The sequence below is a fragment of the Heterocephalus glaber genome, unplaced genomic scaffold (assembly GCF_053883595.1).
Source record: "Heterocephalus glaber isolate CG9 unplaced genomic scaffold, H.glaber_assembly_v1.0 deba00001532, whole genome shotgun sequence".
NCBI classification, from domain to species: Eukaryota; Metazoa; Chordata; class Mammalia; order Rodentia; family Bathyergidae; genus Heterocephalus; species Heterocephalus glaber.
The window spans coordinates 25712134-25739120 of record NW_028258330.1 but is presented as its reverse complement, the minus strand read 5'-3'; the positions used below and the strand labels follow the sequence as shown (position 1 = coordinate 25739120).

Below are 26987 nucleotides of genomic sequence, written 5' to 3'. Positions count from 1 at the left end.
CCAATTATTGTTTTTTCCCATTTGTTTTACTAGATCTATAAAGGTTTTTTTCCAAGAACACATAAATACATCAAGTAGTTTATCAGTTCCGTTATTTTTCTAGAGACCTCTAACACACATTCTCTTTTCTGTCCCAATTTATCTTGGTTATTCCCTGTCCTGTTATTCCCTAGTGCAAAGTTGTACTGAAACTTCCCTTCATAATTTGCCTATACTGTATCTCTTCTAAATTCCTTTATTGTTTTTCTCGTCTCTGTTTTCCTTCCTCTAATAATTTACTAGGAAAGGGTATTTGAGATAGATGTTTCAGTCATTCTGTGTCTGAAAAATATCTTTGTTCTAGTTTAACATCAAAATAATAGTTGGCTGGGGTAAGAATTTTAGACTTTTCTTTCAGAATTTTAAAGATATTTTTTCATTATCTCCTAGCATCTTGGTTGCTGTTGAGCAGTTTGATGGCATCACATTACAACCTGATTTTTCTTTGGCATTACATTATAACCCAGTTTTTCTTTATGAAAGATTTATAATTTTCTTTTATGCTTGGTGTTCTGAAATTTTATGCTATGTTTTGACATAGGTCTTTTTTCACTCCTTATGCTGGGTACTTGGTGGTCCTTCCAATTTGGAAACTAATGTCCTTCAGTTCTAGAAGTTGCTCCTATGCTATATTTCAAATTATTTCTACTCTTGTTTTCTCTGTCCTCTTGTTTTGGATGTTAGACCTTTTTGCTTAATCAAATCAGATATGCATCTTTTATTTTTTATTGATTTTTTTTCCCCCACTTTTGTTTTTGACACAGTTTTGCTGTACATTCTAGGCAGGCCTTGAACTCACCATGTAGCCCAGGCTGGCCTGAAACTTGAGGTGATCCTTCTGTCTCAGCTTCCTAAGTACTGGGATTACAGGTGTTCACCACCGTGCTAGCCTAACTTTTCTACCTTTTTAATACACTTTCCCTTCTTTCTGAGATATTTCCTTGTTTATAGCTTCCATCTCTTTGGTTGAAATAAAAATAATAATAAATAAATAAATAAGTTAGTTTGTTTTCCAGTATTGAGAATTGAACCCAGGGCCTTGCATATGCTAGGCATGTGGTCTACCACTGAGCTATATCCTAGGCCTTTTTAAAATTTTATGTTGAGACAGAGTCTTGCTAAATTGCCCAGGCTAGCACCAGGGATGTAGCTCAGTTCGATTCCTGGTACTGAGAAAAATAAATAAAGTGCCCAGGCTGGCCTTGAATTTGGATTCTCCTGCATCACCCTCCCTTGTAGCTGAGATTACAGGTATCCTATCAGCTCACATTTTTAATTTAATTTGTTGCATTTCTAATTATTTCTTGGTTTCCAGTGGTTTATTTGAGGCATTCTACACTTGATCTTACCCAAAAGGCTGAGAAACAATTATTTGAGGCATTCTAAATTTATGACCACAAATCCTCTGATTTCTCTGAATATATATTTTCAGTTTTCATCTATTCCAAGAACAGTCTCTTTTGTCTTTCTGGTCTTTTTGTGTTCCCTCTTTCACACGGGAGGATTTTCTCTTATGCACAGGGATCCTGGCTGTCCTTGTATATTTAAGAATGAGACACTAACATGTTAACTGGAGATTGTGTGGGAGCACAGCTTGTTGGTGGATCATTCTCACTGTCAGAGATCAGGCAGTGGGCTGGCCATTTTTGTTGGAGGCAACCATAAATGTCAGTATTGACAGGTTTTCTCTGAAACTATTCTGTTTTTCCAGAGAGGAGTCCTCTTGTTTGCTCCCTAGCAGGAGCAGAAGAGGGCTGGGTTGGGATTGGGGTAGAGGGTGGATGGGACTGGCTGCTGGAGCTATAGGAGGAGGATGGGGAAGATGGCTGATTTCAGTCTGTAGACTTTCACTGATCTTACTACTTTTCAGCTCACACTTTGGACTGTTACTGTGCTTGGTATCCCTAGACCTTTGCTTCTTTTTACATTTCTCTGCAACTGTGGTCACTTGTACTTGTAATACACAGGGCTGGGGTATGTGCATTCACTTGGGTGCCCATCATTGGGATAAAACCTATGATTCTCACCGGTCTGTGCACAAAATTTCAGTTTTTGTTTTCTTTTTTGGTGCTAGGGATTGATTGAACCCAGGCCCTCTAGTGCTAAAGCAGGCACTCTACAGATCATCTAAACTCCCAGTACTAATTTACCCCCATCTTTCATAGTACCTAAAGCCTGCAGGTGCTGAATTTCTCAAAAGTTATGTGGAGTAAGTAGGCCTGATTTTTTTTTTAATATTCCTTTGGAAGGCCACTGAGCTATAATTTCTTTCTTTTTTTTTTTTTTTGGTACTGGGGATCAAACTTGATACCTTCCGTTTGCAAGGCAAGCGGCGGAACCACTGAGCTAAATCCCTGGCCCTGCTGTCTTTCATCTCTCTTTCATTGGCTTTATGTTTTCCACTGTTGTATTAAAATATTTTTGCTATAATCTCCTCTTCTGTTCTTTTAATTTAATACTAGTTTTATTCCCCTATTGTCATTTCAATGAGGTTTCTGTAGGGAGAGATGATAAACACATGTCATCAGTCTACCATTTTAACTGGAAGTTCCTCCAGTAGCATTTGGGTTATATATTTCCAGAATCTTCCACCTTACCACCATTTTTCTTCTAGACTTTTAAACATTATATCAATTAGCTAGCTGCCCCCCACCCCATATTATTTAACAAACCACACCAAAACTTAGTGACTTAAAATAGCAGCAAGCATTTACTTAGCTCATACCTATAAGTCAGCTAGGGGTCAGCTGATCTGGGTTGGACATGGGTAGTCAGTTGGCTAGCTTCACTGGGGCTCATTCATTCATCAAGGGCTGGCTGGAGTTGAATAACCTAGACTGGACCTGCTCCACATTTCTGTCATCCTTTTAGATGAGGGGACTAACTTAATCATGTTCTTGTAGCAGTGGCAGAGGCACAATAGTGAGAAGCCTAGTCAGGCATGTGCTTTTTTTAAGAGTCTGATTACAGGGCTGGGGATTTAGCTCATGGTTCCGCTGCCTGCCTCAGAAGTCCAAGGTCCTGAGTTCGATCCCTGGTACCATTAAAAAAAAAAAAGAGTGATTGCAACACATATGTTAACATCCCATTGATCAAAACATAATATATGGCTAAGCCTAGGAGAGGAAATTTTTATCTTTTCCATGATGAGAAGATGGGAAGGCACTGTAAAGTTACATGGCAAAAGACCCAGACATAGGGAAGGGTTGAGAATTAGGGCCAGTAATACAGTCTATTTGTGTGTGTGTGTGTGCGTGTGTGTGTGTGTGTGGCTGCCTACTATTCCATTTTATGAATGTATAAAAATTCTTAAAGGTGATTTTCTGGTTTTCAGCTACTTAATACTACAGTTAGCTTTCTAATGTATAATAATTTTTATAACCATGTTATTTTTTACAGTAAAGTCCCAGAAGTAGCTGTTGTGCTACTAAGAATGTCTTTAGGATTTCTGAAATTCCTTGCTAAATTTATACTCCCATAAGAAGATTGTAAGAGTTTTTATTTCTGTACACTATTGCCAAAGTTTGTATCAGGAAATGAATCAAAAGTTGTGCTACTTAAGAGTAATAAGACCGGGCCGGGGATTTAGCTCAGTGGTTTCACCGCCTGCTTTGCAAGCACAAGGACCCGAGTTTGATCCTGGTACCAAAAAAAAAAAAATGCAAAAGAGTAATAAGACCTTTTCTTACATTTTCTAGGGTGGCACGTGAGTATGACTTAGACTTTCATAAGACATTGTTTCTCTTGAATTGGTTATGGGTGGTCTTTCTATAGATCAGTGGTGGTGAACATATGGCATACATTTTATTGTGTTTTTCTTTTAAGACAAAAGATGTTGGGCCAGGGATGTAGCTCAGCGATATAGTGCCTGCCTGGCAAGTGTGAAGCCCTGAGTATAATTCCCAGTACAAAAAAAAAAAAAAAAGACAAAAGATGTTAATGTAGAGTTGTTTTTTCTAAACTAAACCTCAGTATTCAGGTTTAATTGCAGTGTTGGCACTTTGTGATAAATAAGTGGGTTTTGGGTTGCAGTTTGGCACTTGCTTTCTAAAAGTTTCACCATCACTGCTATACACCCTTTAGTTTAACTTATTATCCAGTTACTTAAAATGACTAGATAGTGCCTAAACTGAATTACCTTATTCTGAAGATTGTAGTCTTCAGAAATGGCTGTGAAATAATGAAGACTCTTCGATGTCTGTGAGTTCTTCTTGCTTCAGTGCCTATCTCCAGAGTGTCAGACTGTCATTTTTCAAGGGCTCTGGTGTCCATTAAAATAAGGAATGAATATATGCTACATCCTGGCAGAAAAGACTGAACTCTTGCCTTTGGAAATGTCATGTTGTTGTTTTGTTTGTTTGTTTTTGGAGATGAGAGTCTCACTGTGTGGCCCAGGCTGGCCTTGAATTCTTGGGTTTAAGGGATCCTTCTGCCTCAGCCTCCTGAGTAGCTGGGACTACTCAGGTGTTCACTCATTAACATTCTCAGCATTGGAATGTCACTTTTAAAGAGCTGAGTGCAAAAACAGACTGAAGACTGCTGTATGAAAGTACATGCAAGGTCTTTTTTAGCACCATCTGCTTGTGGTGCCGCCTCCTGGTCCTCCTGCTGCCGTGGCTGCCCTTAGTCACTCCTTGCGCAGCTCCCGCCGCCTGACTCCCTGAACTAGCCGCTGATATTTGCAGTTCTTACAACATGGCAGACATTGACAACAAAGAACAGTCTGAACTTGATCAAGATTTGGATGATGTTGAAGAAGTAGAAGAAGAAACTGGTGAAGAAACAAAAATCAAAGTGCATCAGCTGACTGTTCAGATGATGCAAAATCCTCAGATTCTTGCAGCCCTTCAAGAAAGACTTGATGGTCTGGTAGACACACCAACAGGATACATTGAAAGCTTGCCTAGGGTAGTTAAAAGAAGAGTGAATGCTCTCAAAAACCTTCAAGTTAAATGTGCACAGATAGAAGCCAAATTCTATGAGGAAGTTCATGATCTTAAAAGGAAGTATGCTGTTCTCTACCAGCCTCTATTTGATAAGCGATTTGAGATCATTAATGCAATTTATGAACCTATGGAAGAAGAATGTGAGTGGAAACCAGATGAGGAAGAAGTTTCGGAGGAGCTGAAAGAAAAGGCCAAGATTGGAGATGAAAAAAAAGATGAAGAAAAAGAAGATCCTAAAGGAATTCCTGAATTTTGTTCCTGAGAGTGGAAATCTGGATGATGATGCCGAAGCTATCCTTGCTGCAGACTTTGAAATTGGTCACTTTTTATGAGCGTATAATTCCAGGATCGGTGTTGTACTTCACTGGAGAAGCTATTGAAGATGATGGTGATTATGATGAAGAAGGTGAAGAAGCGGATGAGGTAATGTTTACCAAATGAGCAAATAATTGTGTTTAACACATTGAGAAGCAAATTGAGTGACTTATGTATTCCTTTGCTATAATCATTCTGTGATTTGGGATAAATTTTGGAAAATAAATTGATTTTAGAATTTTACAGCCAAACAATGTATATATTAAGGTTTCAATAAATAAATTGCAAAACTCAAAAAAAAAAAGAAAAAAGAAAGTACATGCAAGGATGTTCACACAAAAAATGTAAAAAGTGCCCATTTTTTGTGGTTCTGGGGCTTAAGCCCAGGGCTTTCACAGTGAGCTATATCTCTAGCCCTTTATATATTTTTAATTTTGAGACAGGGTCTCACTAAGTTGCTCTGGCTGGGCTCAAACATGGGATCCTCCTGTTTTAGCCTCCTAGAATGCTAGGCTTGCAGGTGTGTGCCACTATACCCAACAAGGATGCTAGTTTTTGGCCCGGGCCTTTAGCTCAGTAGTTCCACTGTCTGCCTCGCAAGCACAAGGACCCAAGTTTGATCCCCGTGTGAAAAAAAAAAAAAAGACTAAAAAATGAATGCTACTTTTTAAGAAAATATTTTTTATTGGCCTTTAAATCAATGGAAAGGTTTTGTTTTGGTGAAAAATATATGAACAAGTTATATGGGTTGCTTTCAAAGCCCCTTTGTTTTGGTTCTACAGAGAAAAAAAATATTTGAGATAGGGTCTTGCTATGTAGTCCAGGGTGGCCTCACACTTACAGCGATCCTTCTGCCTCAGCCTCCCAAATTGCTGGGATTCCAGCTGTGTGCTACCACACCCAGCTAAATTTAATTTTAGTTAAAAAAAATTTTTAGTAGTTCAAGCACTTGGTAAAAATAAAAGAAATTTTAAGCTGGGTATCGTGGTGCATGCCTATAATCCCAGCACTTGGAAGGCTGAGGCAGGAGGATCACTGTGAGTTCAACACCAGCCTGGGCTACATAGTGAGTTCAAGGTCAGCCTGAACTACATAGTGACACCCTGTGTCAGAACCCCCACCCCCCACGAAAATAAGAATAAAATTCAAACATGTTAAATAAAAAATAAAAGTCTTTCCTCACCCTGCCCCACCTCCACCTCCATTCCTCATGGGCATTTTTCCTGGAGTCCCAGCTCTTCCCTTTTGCTGGACATCTAAGTTGTTTTCCATTGTGGGCTACTATAAATAGAGACTATCACAAACAACGTTCCTAATCTGTTAAAATATTTGAAGAGTTCTATTTTGGTTGGACCTCTGAACCACTCTGACTCTGAGTATATTAGTAATCCCTACTAACTGTGTATACAGTAAAATTAGCTTAGCTGTAAATTCTGCAAGTCGTACCTCTGCATTTGTGCTACATAATTAGATATTTTTTTAAAACCGATGAACAAGTAATTCAGTATTTTAATGGAAAACAGTTGGGAAATGTTACATGAGAAAAAAGAGAAATGGCTCAAAAACTCCTGAAAAATATTCAGCTCCAAAATTAATAGAAAAAAGCAAATTGAATAAATTTGACTTTTTTTTTCTTGTGGTGCTAAGGATCAAACCTAGGCATGCTAAGCTACTCTACCTAAGCTATGCCTTAGGGCTTTTGAAATTGGCAAATATTTTAGACAACAATTCTCAGTCCTGGCAATGATTCTGTCAAATGGGCATTCTCCCACATGACAGATTGACTTACAAAATTGTACAGCCCTCTTAGGAAGCAGTTTGGCAGTAGTCTTAAAATGTTTGTATTTGATTTATTAATTCTGCTTTTGAGGCCCTAGCCTATGCAGAAATGCAGATAAAGCTTTATGGGACAAAGTCATTAATTGGAAAAATTATTTTATGACTATAAAAATTAGAAAATACTTCAAAACAGACAAGGGAATAGTTAAATGCAGGTGTTTTACCCATTTGGTGGATATTTTTAAATAATTGTAAATTATGTGAGAATATTTATAGTTTTTTAAAGTAGAATACAAAATCATGTATTTCAATTAATCTCAACTATGTTAACAAAATGAAAATAGACCCTAAAAGTAATACTTGCCTATGTGAAATAAGTTCTTGGGTGATTTTTATTTCCTTCTTATTGTTTTGTTGTTGTTGTTTTGCTTTTTTATGTTTTTTATTTTTAACCAAAATTCCTTCAGTGAATACATAGTTAAAAAGAAACTAACTTGAGAGATTAGAAGTCCCTACACTTCTATGGAGCAGGTGCTCCACAGAGAGGAATGCGCTCATTTGATTTGTGGCCTTGACTTCATCGCTCTGCCTGGGCTTCTTTTGTGGTACCCCGTGGTTGCCGGGAACACACTAAGAGATGCATGTCAGGCCCAGGCCACTGTATTTGATGTCTGTATTATAGTGTTGGTGGGAAACACAGGTCTGTATGCAGGGTTAATGTTAGTTGGAACAGCATGGGTTTCACTTTGAAATCTATTGCTTCAGTCAAAGGTACTCTGCCTTTCAGTGGGCTAATTAAAATCTTCCATCCCTGTAAAATAGTCTCTATTAGGCTTTAAAAAGGAAAATAGGTTCCTGTTTGCATACTGTAGTGTTTGTCAGCAATGAAATATTCCAAACTAGAAATTCTTGAATTTTGCTACCTAAGAGTCCTTCCAGCTTCCTTTATTCTAGCAAAAGAGACAGTGATAGCATATGCATATGATCCATGTGACAAAATCTGCTTGCCAAAGAAAATGATGGACCAGGATGTACTATCAGAAAGCAGTCAAGGTTGATAAAGAGCTCAGACTGCTCTGATGTTAGATCTGACAGCTGATCCTATCTCCACTCTTCTCTGGCTGTCATCTAAGGCAAGTCATTTAACAGTTCTGGGCCTCATCTATAGCATGAGGATCAAAATGGCCTGTATTTTAGAGATTGAATGTAATGAGTGAACAAGATGGTGCCTAGTATGGGGCATGTACTAAGTGCTCACTAAGTGGTGGTGCTTACTCTTAATAGTGTTGTCCATTTTTAAGATTCCCCAGGATTGATAGGGTCTCCCTGAGCTGAGGGAGAAGGTTAGTATGAGAAATTCTCTTCCTGGAGCCCAGCCTTGGAGGAACTTGGGGTAATCTCTACAGTGGAGAGTCTTAGAGTCATAGTCAAGGACCCAAAAGAGAAGCTGGCTTATGTCAGATCTACCCAGTTTCAAAGCCCACTTATTCATGAGCCTCAGTTAGCCTCTGTTTGATCACAGAGATATTTGCCTCCTAGAGGTGGTGGGGCAACACATGAGAAGTACAGAGTGCTTAGCATGCTTCCTTAGCAGAACCCACTTAAAAAGTAGTTGCTCTGTCTATTGTGATTTTCATGTTTTGGACATAATCCAAGGTTCAGAGAGTGACACAATCATGGATTTAAGGAGTATGGGTTTTGGGGTGAGACTGTGTGGGTTCAAATCCTAATATTTGTTCATTCACTAGCTTTGTGGCCTTGAGCAAACAACTCTGTCCTTCAGTTTCCTGATCTGTAAGAGGGGGATGATAATAGTTAAAAAGGACTAAATGACTTAAGACATGTGGAGTGCTGGCTGGGCATGGTGGCACAAGCATATAATCCTAGCACTCTGGGAGGCTGAGGTAGGAAGATCACAAGTTTGGCCTGTTGGAGCCCAGCCTGGGCAACTTAACAACACCCTGTTTCAAAGGCCAAGGGATATAGTTCAATGTGAAGTGCCTGGGTTCAATGCCCAGTACCACCAAAAAAAAAAAAAAAGAGTGGAACACTAACAGTGGTGAACTATAGCATCTTTGTCACTAGTGTGGATGAACCACATTGAGAGATCCTGCCCTGTTAAGAGAGCATACTTGGCAAGAGATGTAGTATGTTGGGCCCTGCCCTTAGCATCACCTTCTCTTCCTTGACAGTCTTGCTTGTTGCCACAGACCCTGGTGTAGTATACTCTTTTGTTAGTCCTTTGGGAACTCAGCCCTTTTGACCACATTCCAGTCTGTTTCACTGCCTGCCTTGGGACAGGTCAGTGTCTGTGACCCAGTCTCTTATCCTCTTCTCACTTCTTTGAGGTTCATATCCTGAACCAGTCCCCACACCCCTTCCTGGTCTGCATTCTTGTTCTGCCCTGCAGCTGTGCCACTCATCCAGGCCCAGATCAAGGTGCAGTCTGTGGAGACAGAACTTTACCCTAGGGCTTGCCCAGGCTTGTTTTGGTTCCCACCCGGATATAAACAGAGAGTAGGAAAACATTCAGAGCTAGTTTGGGTAAGTATTGACATTCCCTGATACTATAGCCAGTGCACATACCCACTGACTGATTTACCCTTATACAGTATTCTTGTGATCAGGCTGCAGGCCAGACCTTGTTCAGAAAACCTAGTCACCTGAGCATCAGGGCGACACTAGCAGTAAATTGAATCATTTTTTGGTAAAACTGGTGAGTTTGGCACAGTTCCTTCTGGCAAGGCCAGCAGGCTAGCCTAGCTCTTTCCACACAGGCACCATTTCAGGCATTATTTCAGATATTTTGTCTGGACCTAAAGATAGGTTCTTTTTGGATGATTCTGCAGCCTAAATCCTCTGTGATCTGACCCCTGATTGTAACTTTTTTTTTTTGAAGTGTAACTTATATACAGAAAAATGTAGTAATCATTAATGTACAGATAAATGAACTTTTATAAAACAAAGACTCCCAGCATCCAGATTAAGAAGCAGACTTTTACCAGGATCCACAGGAGCCCTTTGTGGATCTTTTCCAGTCACTTCTAGCCATGTTGAGCTAGTGACCGTCCCCACCCACCCAAGCGCACCAGTCAGTCTTGTCTCCTGCCCCTGCACATGCTGTTTACTTACATGCAGGGCCTCACCTGCTACTGTTCAAAACTCAGGTGTCCACTTCCCCTGATGGGCGAGGTCTTTTTCCTCTGTATTTTCCTCCCATATTTTGTAATCGTTTACTGGGAGCTCTCAGAACAGAGACTGAGTCACCATCAGTCTTCCTGGAACTTAGCACATGTGGATAGTGCAAACTCTAGCAGTGTTTGCTTATTGTGCAAAAAATATTTGAAGTCACCTTTTATCTTTCCTGCACCTGCCCCAAGCACATTTATTTCAACTCTCTGCCTTCCTAACCTAATCTGGCTTTTCTCAAATCATAGTAGCTCCTTCTGAGACTCTTATGTGCCTCCAAACTCATCCTCACTTTTGCTCAGACTGTGCGTGTACCCCATTCACACCTGTCCCGGCAGCCCACACCCAGCCTGACCACACCAGGCCACTGACTGTTGCAGCACCATGTTTCTCCTCCAGCCAATCGTTACTGCACAGAGAGCCACTCTGTGCCCAGCCCTCTCCCAGAATGAGCCCTTGGCTACTTATCTATAGACTGTCTTTTTCAAGAATCAGATTTATTGTGTACTTTGTCCATGTTATATCATTCTGTGCTGTATGCATCATGAATTCTTCCCAAAGGACATTTGTTTTTAATATGCTTGCTCTTTAAAAGGATTTTATATGTATCACTAAATGATACTCATTCAATCAGGCATTCATCACACATGCCAGATACTGTGCTAGGTGCTGGTAATTCAGAATTAGGAAAGGCTTATTGCCCTTGAGAAATTTATAAAACAAATAGAAGGGAGAGGGCAGCACTGGCAAATTATTAGAAAACAGTATCAGCATTGAGCAACCTGAGTCTTGCTGGTATAGGGATAAGAGGATGGGCACTGGAAGCAGCCATGTGATTTTGGGTTCATAACCTTAATTCTGTGCCTTAGTTTCTTCATGAGAAAGGATATATGGTTTTTATCTCTGTAAAGCTGTTATAAGAAAATTAGTGGAAAAGTAGAGCTTTCCTAAAGTAGTTGTGCTGTTTCCTGAAGGCCTCCATGTCTGGCACATTCTTGATGGAGAGGGTACAGTACAGTGCCTGGTGCCTAGTCAGTGAGCAATGAATGTTAGCTGTAATGAATATTGTTATCACCTCTGCTTGGGCTCATAGAGGAAGTAGCATTTCAACTAGCCATTGAAGGATGAGTTTCTATTAGGCAGCTGAGGCAGAGGATACAGCCTGAGGAGGCACAGGAATGGAAAGGGATGATGTTTCAGAAACTGTGGAATGGTCTGGGGCAGCTAGAGGGCAGCTGTGTGTATGCAAGTGATCAGAGATAGGGCTGGAGATAGAAAACCCAGATGGTGAGGGTCTTGCTTGCTGTTGGAGTTTGGCCTTAATAGATGAAATGGGACCTTCAAAGCCTTTAAAGACAGGCTTGTCACAATCTGAACTGTTTTAGAAGGGTCCTTCTGGTGCTTCTGTGGAGGGATGGACTGGTTGGGAGGGGACCAAGGAGACTGTTAGGAAAGGGAAGGAAGAGGCTGCTGAAAACTCTGGTGACAGATGACGAGAGCAAGAACTGAAGTGATAAATGGTCCAGAGATGGATCAGCAGGGTTGAGGACAGGTACAAGGTGGACAGCCAGGCATGGTGGTGTATACCTGTAATCTCAGCACTTGGGAGGCTAAGGCAGGGGGATCGCCAGGAATTGGAGGCCATCCTGGGCTACATAGGGAGTTCAAGATTAGTTTAAACTACATAGTGAGATTCTGTCTCAAGTAACGGTGTGTGTCTATGTCTGTGTCTGTGTCTGGGAGTGTGGAGTGTGTGTGTGTGTGTGTGTGTGTGTGTGTGTGTGTGTGTGAAGAATAGGAGGGGTATTCAGCTGGACATTGCTATTACTAACAAAGATAATAGCAGGAGGAGCAGGGCCAGGGATTTAGCTCAGTGACACTGTGCCTGCCTTGCAGGCACAAGATCCTGAGTTCAATCTCTGGTGCCAAAAAATAAAGCATAAATAAATCATATAGCAGGAGGAAAAGGTTTTTACTTTTTAAGATTTTATCTGAGGAAGGTAGACTACTTTTTTCTGATCTTTGGAGTAAGTTTTCCAGAACTCAAAAGTCCATTCTATAGACTAGGACTTTTCTTCTCTCTTCAGGTTTATATAAAGTTAGCTGTTCCAGACAACTAATTACTGATCTCAGGCAATTAGGGCAGGAGATGACTGTGTTTATTTCACTCTTTGGTGTCTCCTGGGGCAGAGAGAGATGAAAGTCATGTGTTTGTTTTCACCTCATTTTTAAGAATGATTGGAGTTGGAACATTAGCCTCCCTCCTAGTAACATACATGGGCCTTTCTGCTCTCCCTCCCCCAAATCTGTAAAAAACCATGAAACCATGTTAAATAAAAAAGTTCTTTCCAGTTTTTCCTCCCTGTCTTAGCTAGTTTCCCACAAAATGTTGTTCAGATTTTTAGCACAGTCAGGTAACCTGAGCCCACCCTCACTTTTGGGCTCCAGGACAGCACCTCAACTGTGTGGAGGCCCCTGCTGATGGCACAGCTTAGCTGGGCTGATCCTGCTCAGTCATTTTTTTTTTTTTTTTGGGTACTGGGGATCAAACTCAGGACCTTATGCTTGTAAGGCAGGTAGTGGAACCACTGAGCTAAATCCCCAGCCCCTGCTCAGTCATTTTTACAAGTACACTGGGTCCAAAGCATCTTGCCTGGCTCTCATCAATATGACGGGACAGCCTCATCCATAGAATTCTGTCCATTGTCTTTTATGTTCAACTTCTTCCTTACTCTGACTTCTTTCTACTTTCTGTCCACCAAGATTATTCCTAGCTGGCAAGATTCCTTGACTTGCAGGATGGAATACTCAAAGTTCTTTTCTCTTTGCTCCCTCTTCCAAAGTGGTTCTTAGATGTTTCAAGTACATAGAACACTTTGAGTTGTGGGTTTTGTTTGTTTGTTTGTTTTGTTTGGTACGGGGGATCGAACTCGGGACCTTGTGCTTGCAAGGCAGGCGCTGGAACCACTGAGCTAAATCCCCGGCCACATAGACCACTTTGGTGGGCAAAAGAGCCTATGGATCATCTCTTTCTGTTTGTCTTTTTTTTTTTTTTGGTACCAGGGATCGAACTCGGGACCTTGCGCTTGCATGGCAGGCACTGGAACCATTGAGCTAAATCCCCGGCCCTGTTCGTCTTTTGAGTGAGGTTGGGAGAGGGGTAAAACTCTTTGGGATGAATGAATGCGACTGATTTTTTTTTTTTTCTTAAATTCTTTTATTGGTACATTTTAGGTATACAACACAATTACATTTCTCATTGGGAACTTGTACCTTTACATGATGCATCTTGGTTCTTATTTTTTCCCCATTCCTAGCCCTCCCTTCATCCCCTCCACTCTTCCCTATTCACAAAGACTTTATTTCCATTTTTTCCATTTCTCATCATTTTTCCTTTCCCTTCTTTCCTTTCCCCTGCCCCTCCCACTACCCCTACCTCTTTGGACCTTTTCTTCCTATTTTGCATTATCAATTATTCATTCTAATCATTGGTACATTTTAGGTATACAATATAATGACATTCATCATTGGAAATTTGCACCTTTACATAATCTCTCTTGGTTCTTATTTTTCACCCTTGCCCAGCCCTCCCTTCAACCCCTCCATTCCTCCCTATTTACAAAGATTTTGTTCCTATTTTTCCATTTTCTCATATTAATTCCATTCCCTTCTTTCCTTTCCCCTACCCTTCCCACTTCCCCTTCCCCTTTGCCCCTTTTCTTCCTATTTCACATTACCTATGATATATTTTAGTCCCCATTTACACTTGAAAGTGTAAATGGGGACTAATTTCTCTTTTTATGAAACACCTTGAGAAGATGTCTGTTGCTTCCAGTGAACGGTTCACCCACACTGATGCAAGTAACCATGGATATTGTCATTTTATGAAATATTATCACCATGGGACACCAGCCATAGATCATCAGCTACACACGGCAGATCTGGGCCACGGTGAACCTCTTTTGTAAATTCAGGCTCCCTAGCCTTGGCTTTTGTTTTTTTTAGGGTGCCCTATTATCTTAAATTATCTAAAAGGGGATAACTATTTTTTTCAAAAAAAGAAATGAGTTATTTTCGTATGATAAAACAAAGCATCTTCATTTTAGAACATTTTAAAGAGTGTAGAGGCCAGGCATTTAGCTCAGTGGTTCTGCCGCCTGCCTCAAAAGCTCAGGGTCACAAGTTCGATCCCTGGTACCAAAAACAAAAACCTGAGGCAGGAGGATTGTGAGTTCGAGGACCCCTGTGTAATGTAGTATGAGCTTGCCTTTGAGAGAGAGAGAGAGAGAGAGAGAGAGAGAGAGGGAGAGAGAGAAAGAGAGAGGAAGGATAGATCATCCATAATCCCACTACCCAGAGGTAACCACTGTGAAGTTTGTGGTCTAGCTTTTTAGTCTTTTTTTGTAAATACTTGAGCATACTTTTCTTTTAAAAAAACCCAATTACTGTCTATGTCTCTTTTATAACCACTTATAAATATATAAAAAACATAAAAATATATAAAGAAATATAAACAAATATATGTAAATATATATATATTTTTGAGACAGGGTCTCACTCTGTAGTTCAGACTGGCCTTGAATTTGCAGCGATCCTCCTGCCTCAGCCTCCTGAGTGCTAGTTACCCATTTTGTTTTGGGAATGAGAACATTATTAATAATTATTATTGATATTAATTTTTTTTTTTTGGTGTTTTTTTTTTTGGTACCGGGGATCGAACTTGGGACCTTGTGCTTGCAAGGCAGGCGCCGGAACCACTGAGCTAAATCCCCGGCCCTGATATTAATATTTATTAATATTAATAAAATTAATATTCTTGAGCCTGATAGCATGATGTGTGCTCCTATTGTCCCAGCCACTTAAAGGCTGAGTTGGGAGGATTGCTTGAGCCCAGGAATTTGAGATCAACCTGGGCAACTTAGTGAGTCCTGCCCCCTCTTCCCCCCAAATGTGTTTTAATTTAGAAAAAGAAATGTACGGGGCTGAGAATATAGCTCAGTGGTAGAAGGCTTGCCTAGCATGCACAAGGTCCAAAGTTCAATCCTCAGTGCTACAAAAAGAAAAAAGAAACATACGACCCAAATAGCACATAAGGAAGAAATGTTATAAAGAGTGATGAGGTATTGAAAAATCCAAAGGGTTAGGTTCCACAGTTCTATCAAAAACAATAAGTGTAGGCTTAATAAGTTGGGACATTAAATAGGACATGGGTGTTAATGGACTTTATACATCTTTGGGCTGCAGTTTTGTTTTGTTTTGTTTTTGGTACCAGGGATCGAATTCGGGTCCTTGTGCTTGCGAGCCAAGCAGCCGAAGCACTGCCTAAATCCCAGGCCCTGGGCTGCAGTTTTGTAAAATTTTTCTAGGTATGAAAATTTTACAAGAAATATGCCTGTGGAGTCTCAGGTTGCTAAAGGCAAATGGTTTGAATTCCTTGGTTTCTTTTCATGGGAAATCAAGCTAAGAGGCTCTCTGTGTGTATTTGCATTGTACCTGCACATTAGGAAGCACATGGCAATGACTGTTTGAGCAGTTATGGAAAGTTTTGTATTGATAGGGACTTACTGAGTCTGATCCTGATTGATAAGGCTGGATTATTCCATGCATTTATTTCTTTTTACAGGCAGTGCTTTCCTCAGTGCTATTTTTCTTGCCTTAGCAACATACCAGTCTCTGTACCCAATCACCTTGTTTGTCCCAGGACTCCTCTATCTCCTCCAGGTAAGCACTTGCTGGTCAGAAGCCAGCACCCAGTGGCATTTAATTCAAGCCTGGCCCCTGCTGGGGGAAAGGAAGGACATGGGTCAGTACAGGCAATAGGTCCAGTCTCCTGTCTTATAACTGCTTGCTTCTACTTGAAAAGACAAAGACACTTGGCTAATTTTAAACAAAGTAGACCTAATAATCATTAAGTTTCTTTTTTCTTTCTTTCTTTTTTTTTTTTTTTAGTACCAGGAATGGAGCTCAGGACCTTGCACTTGCCAGGCAGGTGCTGTGCCTCTGGGCTACATCCCCAACCCCATTAAGTTCTAACTATGCCTATCTTTGCAAGCATATGAGAACGTTTAAATTTACATGTTTGTATTTGGGATCTACTAACCATTTTATGTACCTTACCTTTACCTTATGTACCTTTATGTATATAGATCCTCTGGGGTCATTTTTTTAACATAGCACTTATAAGGTTATTATAGAGACTAAATGTAATGGGTACACTTCATGCCGTGACAGGAGCATAGTATGTGATCAATAAATATTACAGTAATTAAAGTATGCAAATTGCTAACACCTATGGAGAACATACTGCATGTCAGGTAATATGCCAAGCTCTTTGAAGGAATCATCTCATATCAACCCTATAAAAACTCTGTGGAGCAGGTCATATTATTAGCTATGGATTAATCAAATATCCATATTAGACACATAAATTGAAACTGGAACGTTGGAGCTTAAATCAGTTACCTAAAGTCACATGGCTAATAAGTGATAACATTGAGATATGAATTCAGGCAGTTGACACCAGAGCTTGCTCACTAACCACTTCTCTTTTCTGCTCAAATAAGAATGCACACTTAGCTGGGCCTGGTGGCACATACCAATAATCCCAGCATTTGGGAAGGCTGAGACAGGAGGATTATAAGTATGAGGCTAGACTGGGCAACTTAGTGAGACTTTGTCTCAAAATAAAAAATAAAAAAAGAACTGAGGAAGTAGCTCAGTGCTAAAGCCCTGGGCTCAAACCCCAGTTCCACAAAAACAAAACAAAACATGGGCCGGGGATTTAGCTCAGTGGTTTCGTCGCCTGCTGCGCAAACGCAAGGACCCGAGTTCAATCCCTGGTACCAAAAAACCAAACCAAACCAAAACAAAACAAACCACACATACCTCAGGCTGGGGATGTGACTCATCAGTAGAACCCTACTTAGGATGCACAAGGACCTGGGTTTGATACCCAGCAGCCCACCCCCCACCAGCAAAAAAAGAAAGAGAATGCACATTTCTTCTATACCAAGTGACTATAGGGAGGATCCACATGGTTTAAATACATTCTTAGGAGATAAATGTTTGCTGAAAGTGTGCCAATGGCAGCACCAGCATCAGAGCCTTTGTTCTTAACCAAGACACTCCTCCTAAGGCTACCTGAATGCCTCTACTTGTTGAAACAGAACATATTCTTGTCATTTTAAGTGACTTGCTAATATAATACCATTGTGTTGATGTACAGAGGGATACATGGTTAGCTTGGTTTTTGCCTTGCTTGGGGAATTTGAAATATGTCTTCACTGTCACTAATACTGTATACATAGTGTGGAAATTTGTTACTCTTTAAATTGTTTCCCTAGGATGTATTCCTCCAGTTGAATCCCTGGACCCAAGGCTGTGAAAACCTTGTAGTTCTTATTATCCCTGACTGGATTGTTCAGAAAGCCTGAGCCAGTTTGCAGTGCCACCGTCTGTTTCCATAGGGAAGTGAACCAACAACCTCCCAGTCTGCCAGCACTGGCTTTTTGAGTTTATGATTGTTAGTCCAATAGATGTATTACCAGGGAGTTTTATTTGTTTGGTTGAAGTACTTGATGAAGTTATTTTGCTTTAATTTTCTTTCTATATTCTTGAATCCAAGCATTTTGCACTTAACACTATGCAATCTGTATTTTATTTCTTACTTATGAAGTAGTTTGTTCTTTAGAAAATCTGAGCCCTAAGGAGAATGCATCCAGTGAGACTTTCTGTGTAACTAGTTATCAAATAAATAATGTAGAATAAAAGACTTAGGTGTAGCTCAGTGATAGACTGCTTGCCTAGCATGTATGAGGCCCTGGGTTTGTTTTCTAGTGCCACAAAAACAAAACAAACAGAAAATATTTAAATATGATTTATTTATACACAGTGAACTGAGCAAAGATTTCAAAATGGTTTGTTAGGCAAGTTTCTAAACACTGCTTTATATAAAATAACTTTAAAACTCATAGAAAAACTTTTTTAAACTCAAAGGCAACAGTGAACAGTACAACTGAGTCATGAAGTCAGCAGCTCAGTCAGTTACTTTAGTTTCCCCCAGATCTCCAGGGCTATTTACTGAGTGACTACAGTGTGCTGGGCACCAGGCAAGACTCTGGAGATAAAGCATTTGAAGTTACTGAATAACAAAGATTGCTCTGGTATGCAGCCTGTGGGATGGATGTCAGTAGGAGGCACTGGACCTGGGAAAGGTTAGACCATTATACTTGCTCAGGTTACAGATTTTTATGTTTATTTGTTTGTTTGGTTGAGGTACTTGTGTATTGAACCCAGGGCCTTTGCACTGAGCTACTTTAGCCCTTTTTATTTTTCATTTTGAGACAGAGCTCTGCTAAATTCTTAGCCCAGACTGGGCTTGACCTTGTCATCCTCTTTCCTCAGCCTTCCAGAGTACTGGGATTACAGTCATGCATCACAATGCCTGGCTAGGACAGGGGTTGAATGGGGGCCTAAACCAATGTTAGGGGAAGTGGAGAACTGAGGGGAATTCTAGGAGGTAGAATGGGCTGGGTTGGCAGCAGTCTGTATGTGGGGAACAGGAGTAGGAGGAGTTTGAGATAAATTTTAGGACTCTATGTAGAAATTACAATCCCAGGCCAAAATGTATTCATGTGAATACATTATGTAAGTATTTGAAGTGATCTAAAAAGTAGCAGGGCCTTGTGAGTCATGGTAGAGTATTTGAAAAATAAACTCACTTACGTCCAGAAAACAGACTTACCAGTTTAAATATGAGAGAGGGAACAGAAGAAGGAATTATCCTTTAGGCCTGAGTTTCACAGAGATGCTTGGGCTCCAAGGAGAGAAGCTAGAACTGATGAGCTCAGTGTAGGGCAGCTCTGTAGAAGAATGGATGTCCAAAGGAGGTGAGTTCCCTGTGAGTCATGTTTCTACAGTGGCTGAATAGCATTTGTTGGGGAGTCCTAACAATACCGTAAGTATTGGCACTGGTGGCTGGACTGGATGATCCTAAATTTCCTTCCAGCCTCTACCTTAGAATGGTTTGATAACCATGAGGATATGACGTCTGCTCTTGACATTGTGCTTTGCTCAAGAATTTGTTCAAGCCCCCTGTAGCCCACACTTTCCTCCTGGAAAGCTTGTTTAATGTATAGAGTGTGGAAGAACTCAGGCTTGACTGGGACATCTTGTTAAGATGTAAAGCTAGATGTAAAGATGTAAAGCTAGATGTAAAGATGTAAAGTCTCAGAGGCTAGCAGAATGTGAGAACACTGGAACCAACTCAGAGGACCTTTACTTGCTACATTTGGGGTATTCAGAGAATCAGAACAGTAATGATTGCAAGTAATTGTAGAACATTGAGTAAATTAAAACCCATGTGTCCACAATGAAGCTCAGGGGTGAGGGGAGAAAAATTTCATATCCATCATTAGATGTGGCTGTTTTTACTAATTATTTCTCCTCCTCCCTCTCTTCCTTCCTCCCCTTCTTTCCCTTTTCCCCCTTTTTTGTTCTTTTTGTTTTTTGAGACAGGGTCTTGCTATGTATTTCAGACTGGACCTGAACTGACTATATAGCCCAGGGTGACCTTGAACTGGCAGCAATCCTCCTGCCTCAGCCTCCCAAATGCTGGGAATACAGATGTGTGCTACCACTTCCAGTTTAGTTTTAATTTCTTATACTGAAAATAATTAAAAGGAAAAAACTAAGCAGTTACCCTGACTTTTATAAAAGAATCATTTTGATTTTCCACACTTTAAAATAAATAACCCAACTCGCATCACTCCCAGTGGAAGAGCCAGACATGTTGCACTTGTTAGTGTGATGCAGTTTAGGTACATGACATTAACTCTGAAGTATTTTTACCTAAAAAGTTAATTAAGCCTTTAGATCAAATTTCCAGGTTTTAGGAAAGAAAAGAGCAGAAGAACAAGTTAAATGATACACCACAAGGGAGCAGTAGGACAAACTGTAAGGCAGGTGGTTTGAGTCTCTTCAAAATATCAATGTCATGAAAAAGAAAGTGATCAAACTATTCTAAAGAAACAAAAGTGGGATGGGGAAGTCTCAATTGGCTTTTGGTTTAGAAAAAAACCAACTATAAAGTATATTTGAGGATGATCAGAAAATTTTGAAGATAAGTTAGATATTAGATGCTGTTAGACAACTGGTAATTTCTTGGATGTGATAATAGTATTGTGGTATGAAGGAGAGTGTCCATATTTTTCAGATCTACATGTAGAAATGGGAGAAGTGTCTTGATATGTACAGCTTTTAGATAGTTTGGCAAAAATTTATACACTTAGATAAAAATATTAAAGAGTTCATGTTTAATCTAGGTGACATAGTTGATTATTATATTGTTGGTTTTTCCACATGTTTGAAAAATTTTATAATAAAGAGTTAATAGAATACAGATTCTGACACCTTGGTTTGGACACTTAGCTCTGTGACCCTGGGGAAGTATTTCTTTCTCCTTTAGTTTCCTCATTTACAAAATAGCATAACAAGGCCTTCTTCAGATGGTTAATGCATGTCACGTCTCTTGAACAGAGTCTGTGAAGAGTGTAATAGGTAGTAGCCATGGTCATTAACATTCAGATGTTTGTAGAAAAGACATAGTTACCAGTCAGTAAATATACAAGGTGATGAAGGGAAAGGAAAATTATTCCTTTTCTGGAATCAAAGGAACTGTAAAATTAATTTGCATTTCCTCCTTAAACACTACAAACCTGCCTCCATTTTGCTGGTAGTTTGTTGTTGTTGTTGTTGTTGTTGTTTTGAGACAGGGTCTCGCTATGTAGTCCAGGGTGACCTCGAACTCGTGGTGATTTTCCTGCCTTAGCCTCTCCAGTGCTGGGATTACAGGTGTGTGCCACCATGCCCAACTTTCTGCTGGTAGTTTCTAGAGACAATAAAAGGTAGATGGTGGACTAGCTAATGTCTCATCAATGCCAGAGTTGAAGCTATTTTTCTCTTCCCTCATGAGACACAGGATCAAAGGCCGGGATGCAGCACCTGGCTCCTGATGAGTCACTGATGAGAGTGATAGTTTGAGCCCATCTGCTCCTCTCCCCCAACTCTGCTCTTCCTCTGACCTTAGGTTGGAGCCTGTTTCCAAATTAGAGAGAGGCTTACAGTGTTATGATCTGATAGCAAGCAGAATAAAACAGAGAGCCCTAATATGCATAGGATCAGCAGCTATAGCAAGGAAAAGCCAAATACACAAGACCAAGAAACTGAGGCTGTGAGGCTGACAAGGGTGACTAGGAGAAGCTTGCTGAGAAGCTTGTGGGGCTGTCCAGGAAGGTTTCTAGTTTCTTTCTGCCTTTTGCTCGGAATTTGTATATCTTGCAACCCTCGAGGGTGGTTTGAGACTCTGTTTCCTTTGAAGGCAGTAACAGACATGGGTCGGGTGGGGATAGGTTGTGAGCATTCTTCTGGGTTTTGCTGTAGGACCTTATCTTGTCTTTGAACTGAAAAAGTGAATGCTGTGATTCTTACTTCCGGAGCATAGAGCATGTCATGTGGTGGTCACTCGCACCAAAGGAGCCAACCCAGTCAGGTCTTTCTTGGTAACTGGGTCCTTCCCCAGCCTTCTCTGGGCCCCTACTCAGAGTTTTCACACCCTGGTCTTTAATTTCCCAACAGCTTTCTGTTGTCTCTGCTGCACCCAGGAGAGCACCAGGGCAGAGGTGGAAGTAGTGCTGTTAGTTTTCTTTTCTTTTAAACATTTTTATTTATTAAACATCTTATAAATAAGCATCTGCTGTATGTCAGATATAGTAATATGTGATGTGATCCTGTTTCTTTATTTTTGGTACATGTTTATAGTACAAAGTGTTATATTCCTTGTATGGAGTTGGTACATGTATATAACACGAGCTTGGTCATGGATTTACAAATAACTTTTCTACCAGTTTTGTCTCTTAATATATCTGTCATGTAAAATACAACTCCTGGGTTTTTTCCTGAAATTCCAGGAGCTTAGATATAAAAACTTTGTTAGAGGGCCGGGGATTTAGCTCAGTGGTTCCGGTGCCTGCCTTGAAAGCGCAGGTCCCGAGTTTGATCCCCGGTACCAAAGAAAAAACTTTGTTAGAGTCCAACAACTTTCTCTTTCATACCGAAGAAAATGATTTCTTACAGAAAATTTTTTTCCCCTAATGCTTTAGAGAGCTAGTGGGTGAGAGACAAATTTCTCCCTTTCTGGGCTGGGGACGTGGTGAGCACTTGCCTAGCACGAGTGAGGACCTGGGGTCCATCTGCAGAACTACAAAAACAAAAAACAGAAACAAAAAAACCCTTGCCTTCCTTAATATAGATTGGCTTTTTCTGAAGCAGCTTGAGGATTCTCTTTTGTAAATATTTTTATATATGACTGTGTCTTCTGGGATATTATAGCCACTGGTTAAATAGGGTACACATAACCCATGGAACAAACCTGGCCCACAGATGAGTTTTATTTCACCCTAGTGTTCAATTTTTTTTAGTACTGGGGATTGAACTTGGGACTTTGCGCTTTTGTGGCAGGCGGTGGTACCACAGAGCTAAATCCCCGGCCCTAGTGATTAATTTTTGAATTAAAGAATTGCTGGGCATTGTGGCATAGAGCTGTAATCCTAGCCCTTGGGAGGCTAAGGTAGGAAGATCAAGAGTTTGAGGCCAGCCTGGACTATATAGTGAGACTCTGTCCCAAAAATCCAATAAATCAATCATTTAAAAATATATGTTGCTGGGTGTGGTGACACACACCTGTAATCCCAGCACTCAGGAGGCCGAGGCAGAAGAATCCCTGAAAAGTTCAAGGCCAGCCTGAATTATATAGTGAGGCCCTGTCTCAAAAAAAAAAAAAAAAAAAAAGAAAAGTTAAAAATTTACATTTCTAAGCTGGGCATGGTGGCATATGACTATAATCCAGTCACTGGGGAGGCTGAGGCACGAGGATCACAAGGATCAGTTTATGTTACCTAATGAGTTAAAGTCTAGTCTGGGCAATATAGTGAAACTTTGTCTCAAAAAAAATAGAAAAGAAAACACATATACATCATATACTTATATATTTCACATATTTGTATTCCAGCTTCTTTTGAAGAATTTGAAGATGTTTCCATCTTATGTGTGTTCATTATGTGTGTGTTTGGTGGTGGGAATTGAACCCAGGTCCTTTGCTCTGAATTATATCTCCAGCCCTTGTTTATTTTTTATTTTGAGACAGAGTCTTGGTAAGTTGCCCAGGCTGGGCTCAAACTTCGTGATACTCCTGCCTCAGCCTCCCAGAGTGCTGGGGTTACAGGTGTGTGCTGCCACACCTGGCCCCTTTAGACAGAGCATACCCTCTTCAGTTTACCACAGACCCCGTGTTTCATCTCTGTCATACTTATCTCGCTTGTTACTGCCCAGCTTCTGTAGGGCTTTAGATTTTGAGTGTATGTTTATATCCACTAAAAGGTCTAGAGGCAGTGACTAACCTAGTATCAGTGAGCACCCTTCCTGCCAAGATTATGATCTTAAAATACCATTTACCTGTTAAAAGACAGTGAAATTTCTTTTTATTGCTTGGTACTTTGTGTGTGTGTGGATATACTACATTTTATTTATTCATTCTTGTACTAATGGAAACTTGCCCTTTTTCCAGATTTTGTGTGTTATGAATAGAGTTGTTATGAGCATTTTTGTATGGATCTTTATGTAGACTTTAAGTTTTCATTTCTCATGAGTAATACCCAGGAGTAGATTTGCTCCAACGTTGGGCAAGTGTATATTTATTTTTACTAGAAACTACTAGACATTTTTTCAAAATGCTTGTGTCATTTTATACCACTGCCAACCAAATATGTGAGTCTAGTTGTAACCTCTGGAGAAGGCAGTGTCAGTCTTTAATATTGGTCATTTTGCTGGGCATGTAGTGCTATCTTGTTATTAAGTTCTGCCCCTTTTTGCTTGTTTTGCTTTCTTTTTAAGAATTCAAACTTGTGTTTGACTAATAAGATATCTTGTCTTCTTTTTAATGTAGTTCTGGGAATCATGCTTTTACCATTGAGCTACATCCTCAACCCCAAGGTATCTTTAAAATAGAGAAAGCAGAGCTGGGCATGGCATGCACACCCGCAGTCCCAGCACTCAGAAGGCTGAGATAGGAGTATTGCTGGCAGTTTGAGGCCAGCCTAGGATGCACAGTGAGTTTAAGGCCAGCCTGGACTACATAACACAACCCTGTCTTAAACAAAACAAAACAAAAATAAAGAAAACAAATTGAAACAGCTGGAAAGAGAATTGGTAAGTCAGTCACCATAAAGTTTTATCATATCCCTTGAAGATTAAACAGTCAAAAAACTTAATAATTATATAGACTCTTTGAACATAGTGAGTTCAAGGCCAGCCTGAACTGCATGGCAAGACCCTGTCTCAACAAACAAACAAAAAATATTATGTCCATCCTAGTGAATGTGAAGTAGTATCCTAATGTGGGTTTTTCACTATGTAGCAGGTGGGCCTCGAACTTGTGGTGATCCTCCTGCCTCAGCCTCCTGAGTGCTGGAATTACAGGCATGAACCACCAAGGATAGACATAATTTTAAATAAAAAGGTAATAGAGCTCTCATACAGTAATACCTTGGTTCATGAACTTTTCAGTTTTCAAACAGTTCAATTCACAAAACCAGTAAAATTTTGCTTCTGTTTGCAAATTCTGCATTGAGTGACAAACACAACCACAGCCATCTTCCCCAAAATCATAAAACAAATTAAGTTCATAAACAGTGGTACATTGCCAGCGAGAATGTAAACTGATACAGCTACTGTGAAAAACAATTTGGCAGTTATTTGAAGAGTTAAACATAAAATCACTATATGTCTCAGTAATTCCACTCCTCAGTATACACCTCAAATAGCTGAAGAGATACTTAAACAAAATACTTATTTACAAATGTTCATAGCAGCACTATTTACTATAGCCAAAAGGTGGAAGCAACCCAAGTGTCCATCAACAGATGAATGGATGAACAAATTGTGGTTTATTCTTAGGATACAATTCTGTTCAATCCCAGAAAGGAATTAAGTTCTGATCTATGCTGCAACATGAATGAGCCTCAAAAATATTAAGTGGAAAAAGCCAGACACAAAAGATTGCATGTTATCCTTTCATGTAAAATACCCATAATAAAAAAATCCATAGAGACAGAAAGAATATTAGTAGTTGCCAGAGGATGGGGAGAGAGAAGAATGAGGAATGATTACTTAATGGGTACTGGATATTCTTCTCCTTTTTGGGGGGGGGTTCTACCAGGAATCGAACTCGGGACCTTGCACTTATGAGGCAGGCAGCGGAACCACTGAGCTAAATCCCTGGCCCCTCTTCTTCTCCTTTTTAAAAAAATTATTATTTTTGTTTTGTTTGGGGTTTTTTTTTGAGAGAGGGTCTTGCTATGTAGTTTAGGCTGGCCTTGAACTCACCATGTAGCCCAGGCTGATCTCAAACTTGAAGTGATCCTCCTGCCTCAGCTTCCCAAGTGCTGGGATTACAGGTGTGCATCACCATGCCCTAAACCTATATCTATATGCTTAAAACCTGTATCTTTAATAATGTAACTATAAAGCTTTATTAATCTATTGATAACTATAAAATTACTGTTGAATTCTTTCCTACCATTAGTGAAGATACAGCTGTCATATCTTAGTACATATTAACAGTAAGTCAGTCCCTAGTTTGTCTTAATGTTTACACCTAAATTGTGGATTTCTTCTAGAGTTAATGGTGGTACATAATTGGTTCTTGTGGTATATTAATCTGCAGTTTATCTTGGACAATACTATTGTAGTTGATTTGCTTAACATTACTAACGTTGCATAAATGTTGCTATTTCTCTGTAAACCAACATTCAGGTTACCTTTGTGACATTAACATTGCTAGAGTACATTCCCAGATAACTCAGTGTTGGGCCAATTATACTCATCCACCCCTCCCACATTAATAAAGGTGATAGAATCTGAGGCAGAGGCAAAGGTCTGTAGTTAGCCACACCCAAAGTACATCACTGAAAAGCAACTAAATAGACCCTCTGTACTAGCAGCAAAGTCTTTACCCTATATGTGTCCACAAACCTCAGCACAAAACAAAAATAGTAGAAACATCAGCAGAAAGGTAATAAAGTGCCTCTCAAAACTCCCAGTTCCCTTGAAGCCAATCCATAGGATATCAAGGGTAGAATACCATAAGCCACACACTCAAATTACTCAGAAGCATAACAGAGGAGGTTAGAAAACAGATCAAAAAGCTACTCGGCTGAATCACAGAAGATATAACTAAACAGATAATGGAAGTAATAAAATTATCCAGTAGCTTTCAGAAGACACTAATAAAAAGCTAGATGAGCCAAACAAAATGATAACAAACATGAATGACCCCCTTTAGCAAAGAATTAGAGCCTGTGAAGAGGTATCAATTAGAAATCCAGGAGATTTAAAACTTATATTGAAAGTATGGGCAGCAGTAGTGACAGAATTTTAGAACTAGAAGATGCTTTCAAAGACCAACTACTCACAGACACCTTAAAAGCAACAAGAGAACATGAAAAATGGATCCAGCAGCTGCTAGACAATGCAAAGACTAATGGAAGAGTAATTGGAATAAGTGAAAAATCAGAAGACAACCCAAAGAGCATAAAAATCTGTTCAAAGAAATAATGGCAGAAAATTTCTCAAATATAGGGAAAGAAATAAACATATGGATAAATG

At 39.9% G+C, this 26987-nt stretch overlaps 1 protein-coding gene across 19 annotated transcripts in view; it reads left to right on the top strand.

Annotated features, from left to right (window-relative positions):
• Nucleotides 1-26987, top strand: part of Pigu (phosphatidylinositol glycan anchor biosynthesis class U) — a 153785-nt gene that overhangs the window by 36597 nt on the left and 90201 nt on the right. For all 19 annotated transcript variants that reach the window (XR_015442013.1, XM_087188895.1, XM_087188893.1 and 16 more), the window contains one exon: nucleotides 15892-15989. Coding sequence is in view for 18 of the 19 variants with exons in the window: in XM_087188895.1 (XP_087045021.1) it covers nucleotides 15892-15989 (98 nt within the window). In the remaining variant the exon portion in view is untranslated. The remainder of the gene's footprint in view (nucleotides 1-15891; nucleotides 15990-26987) is intronic.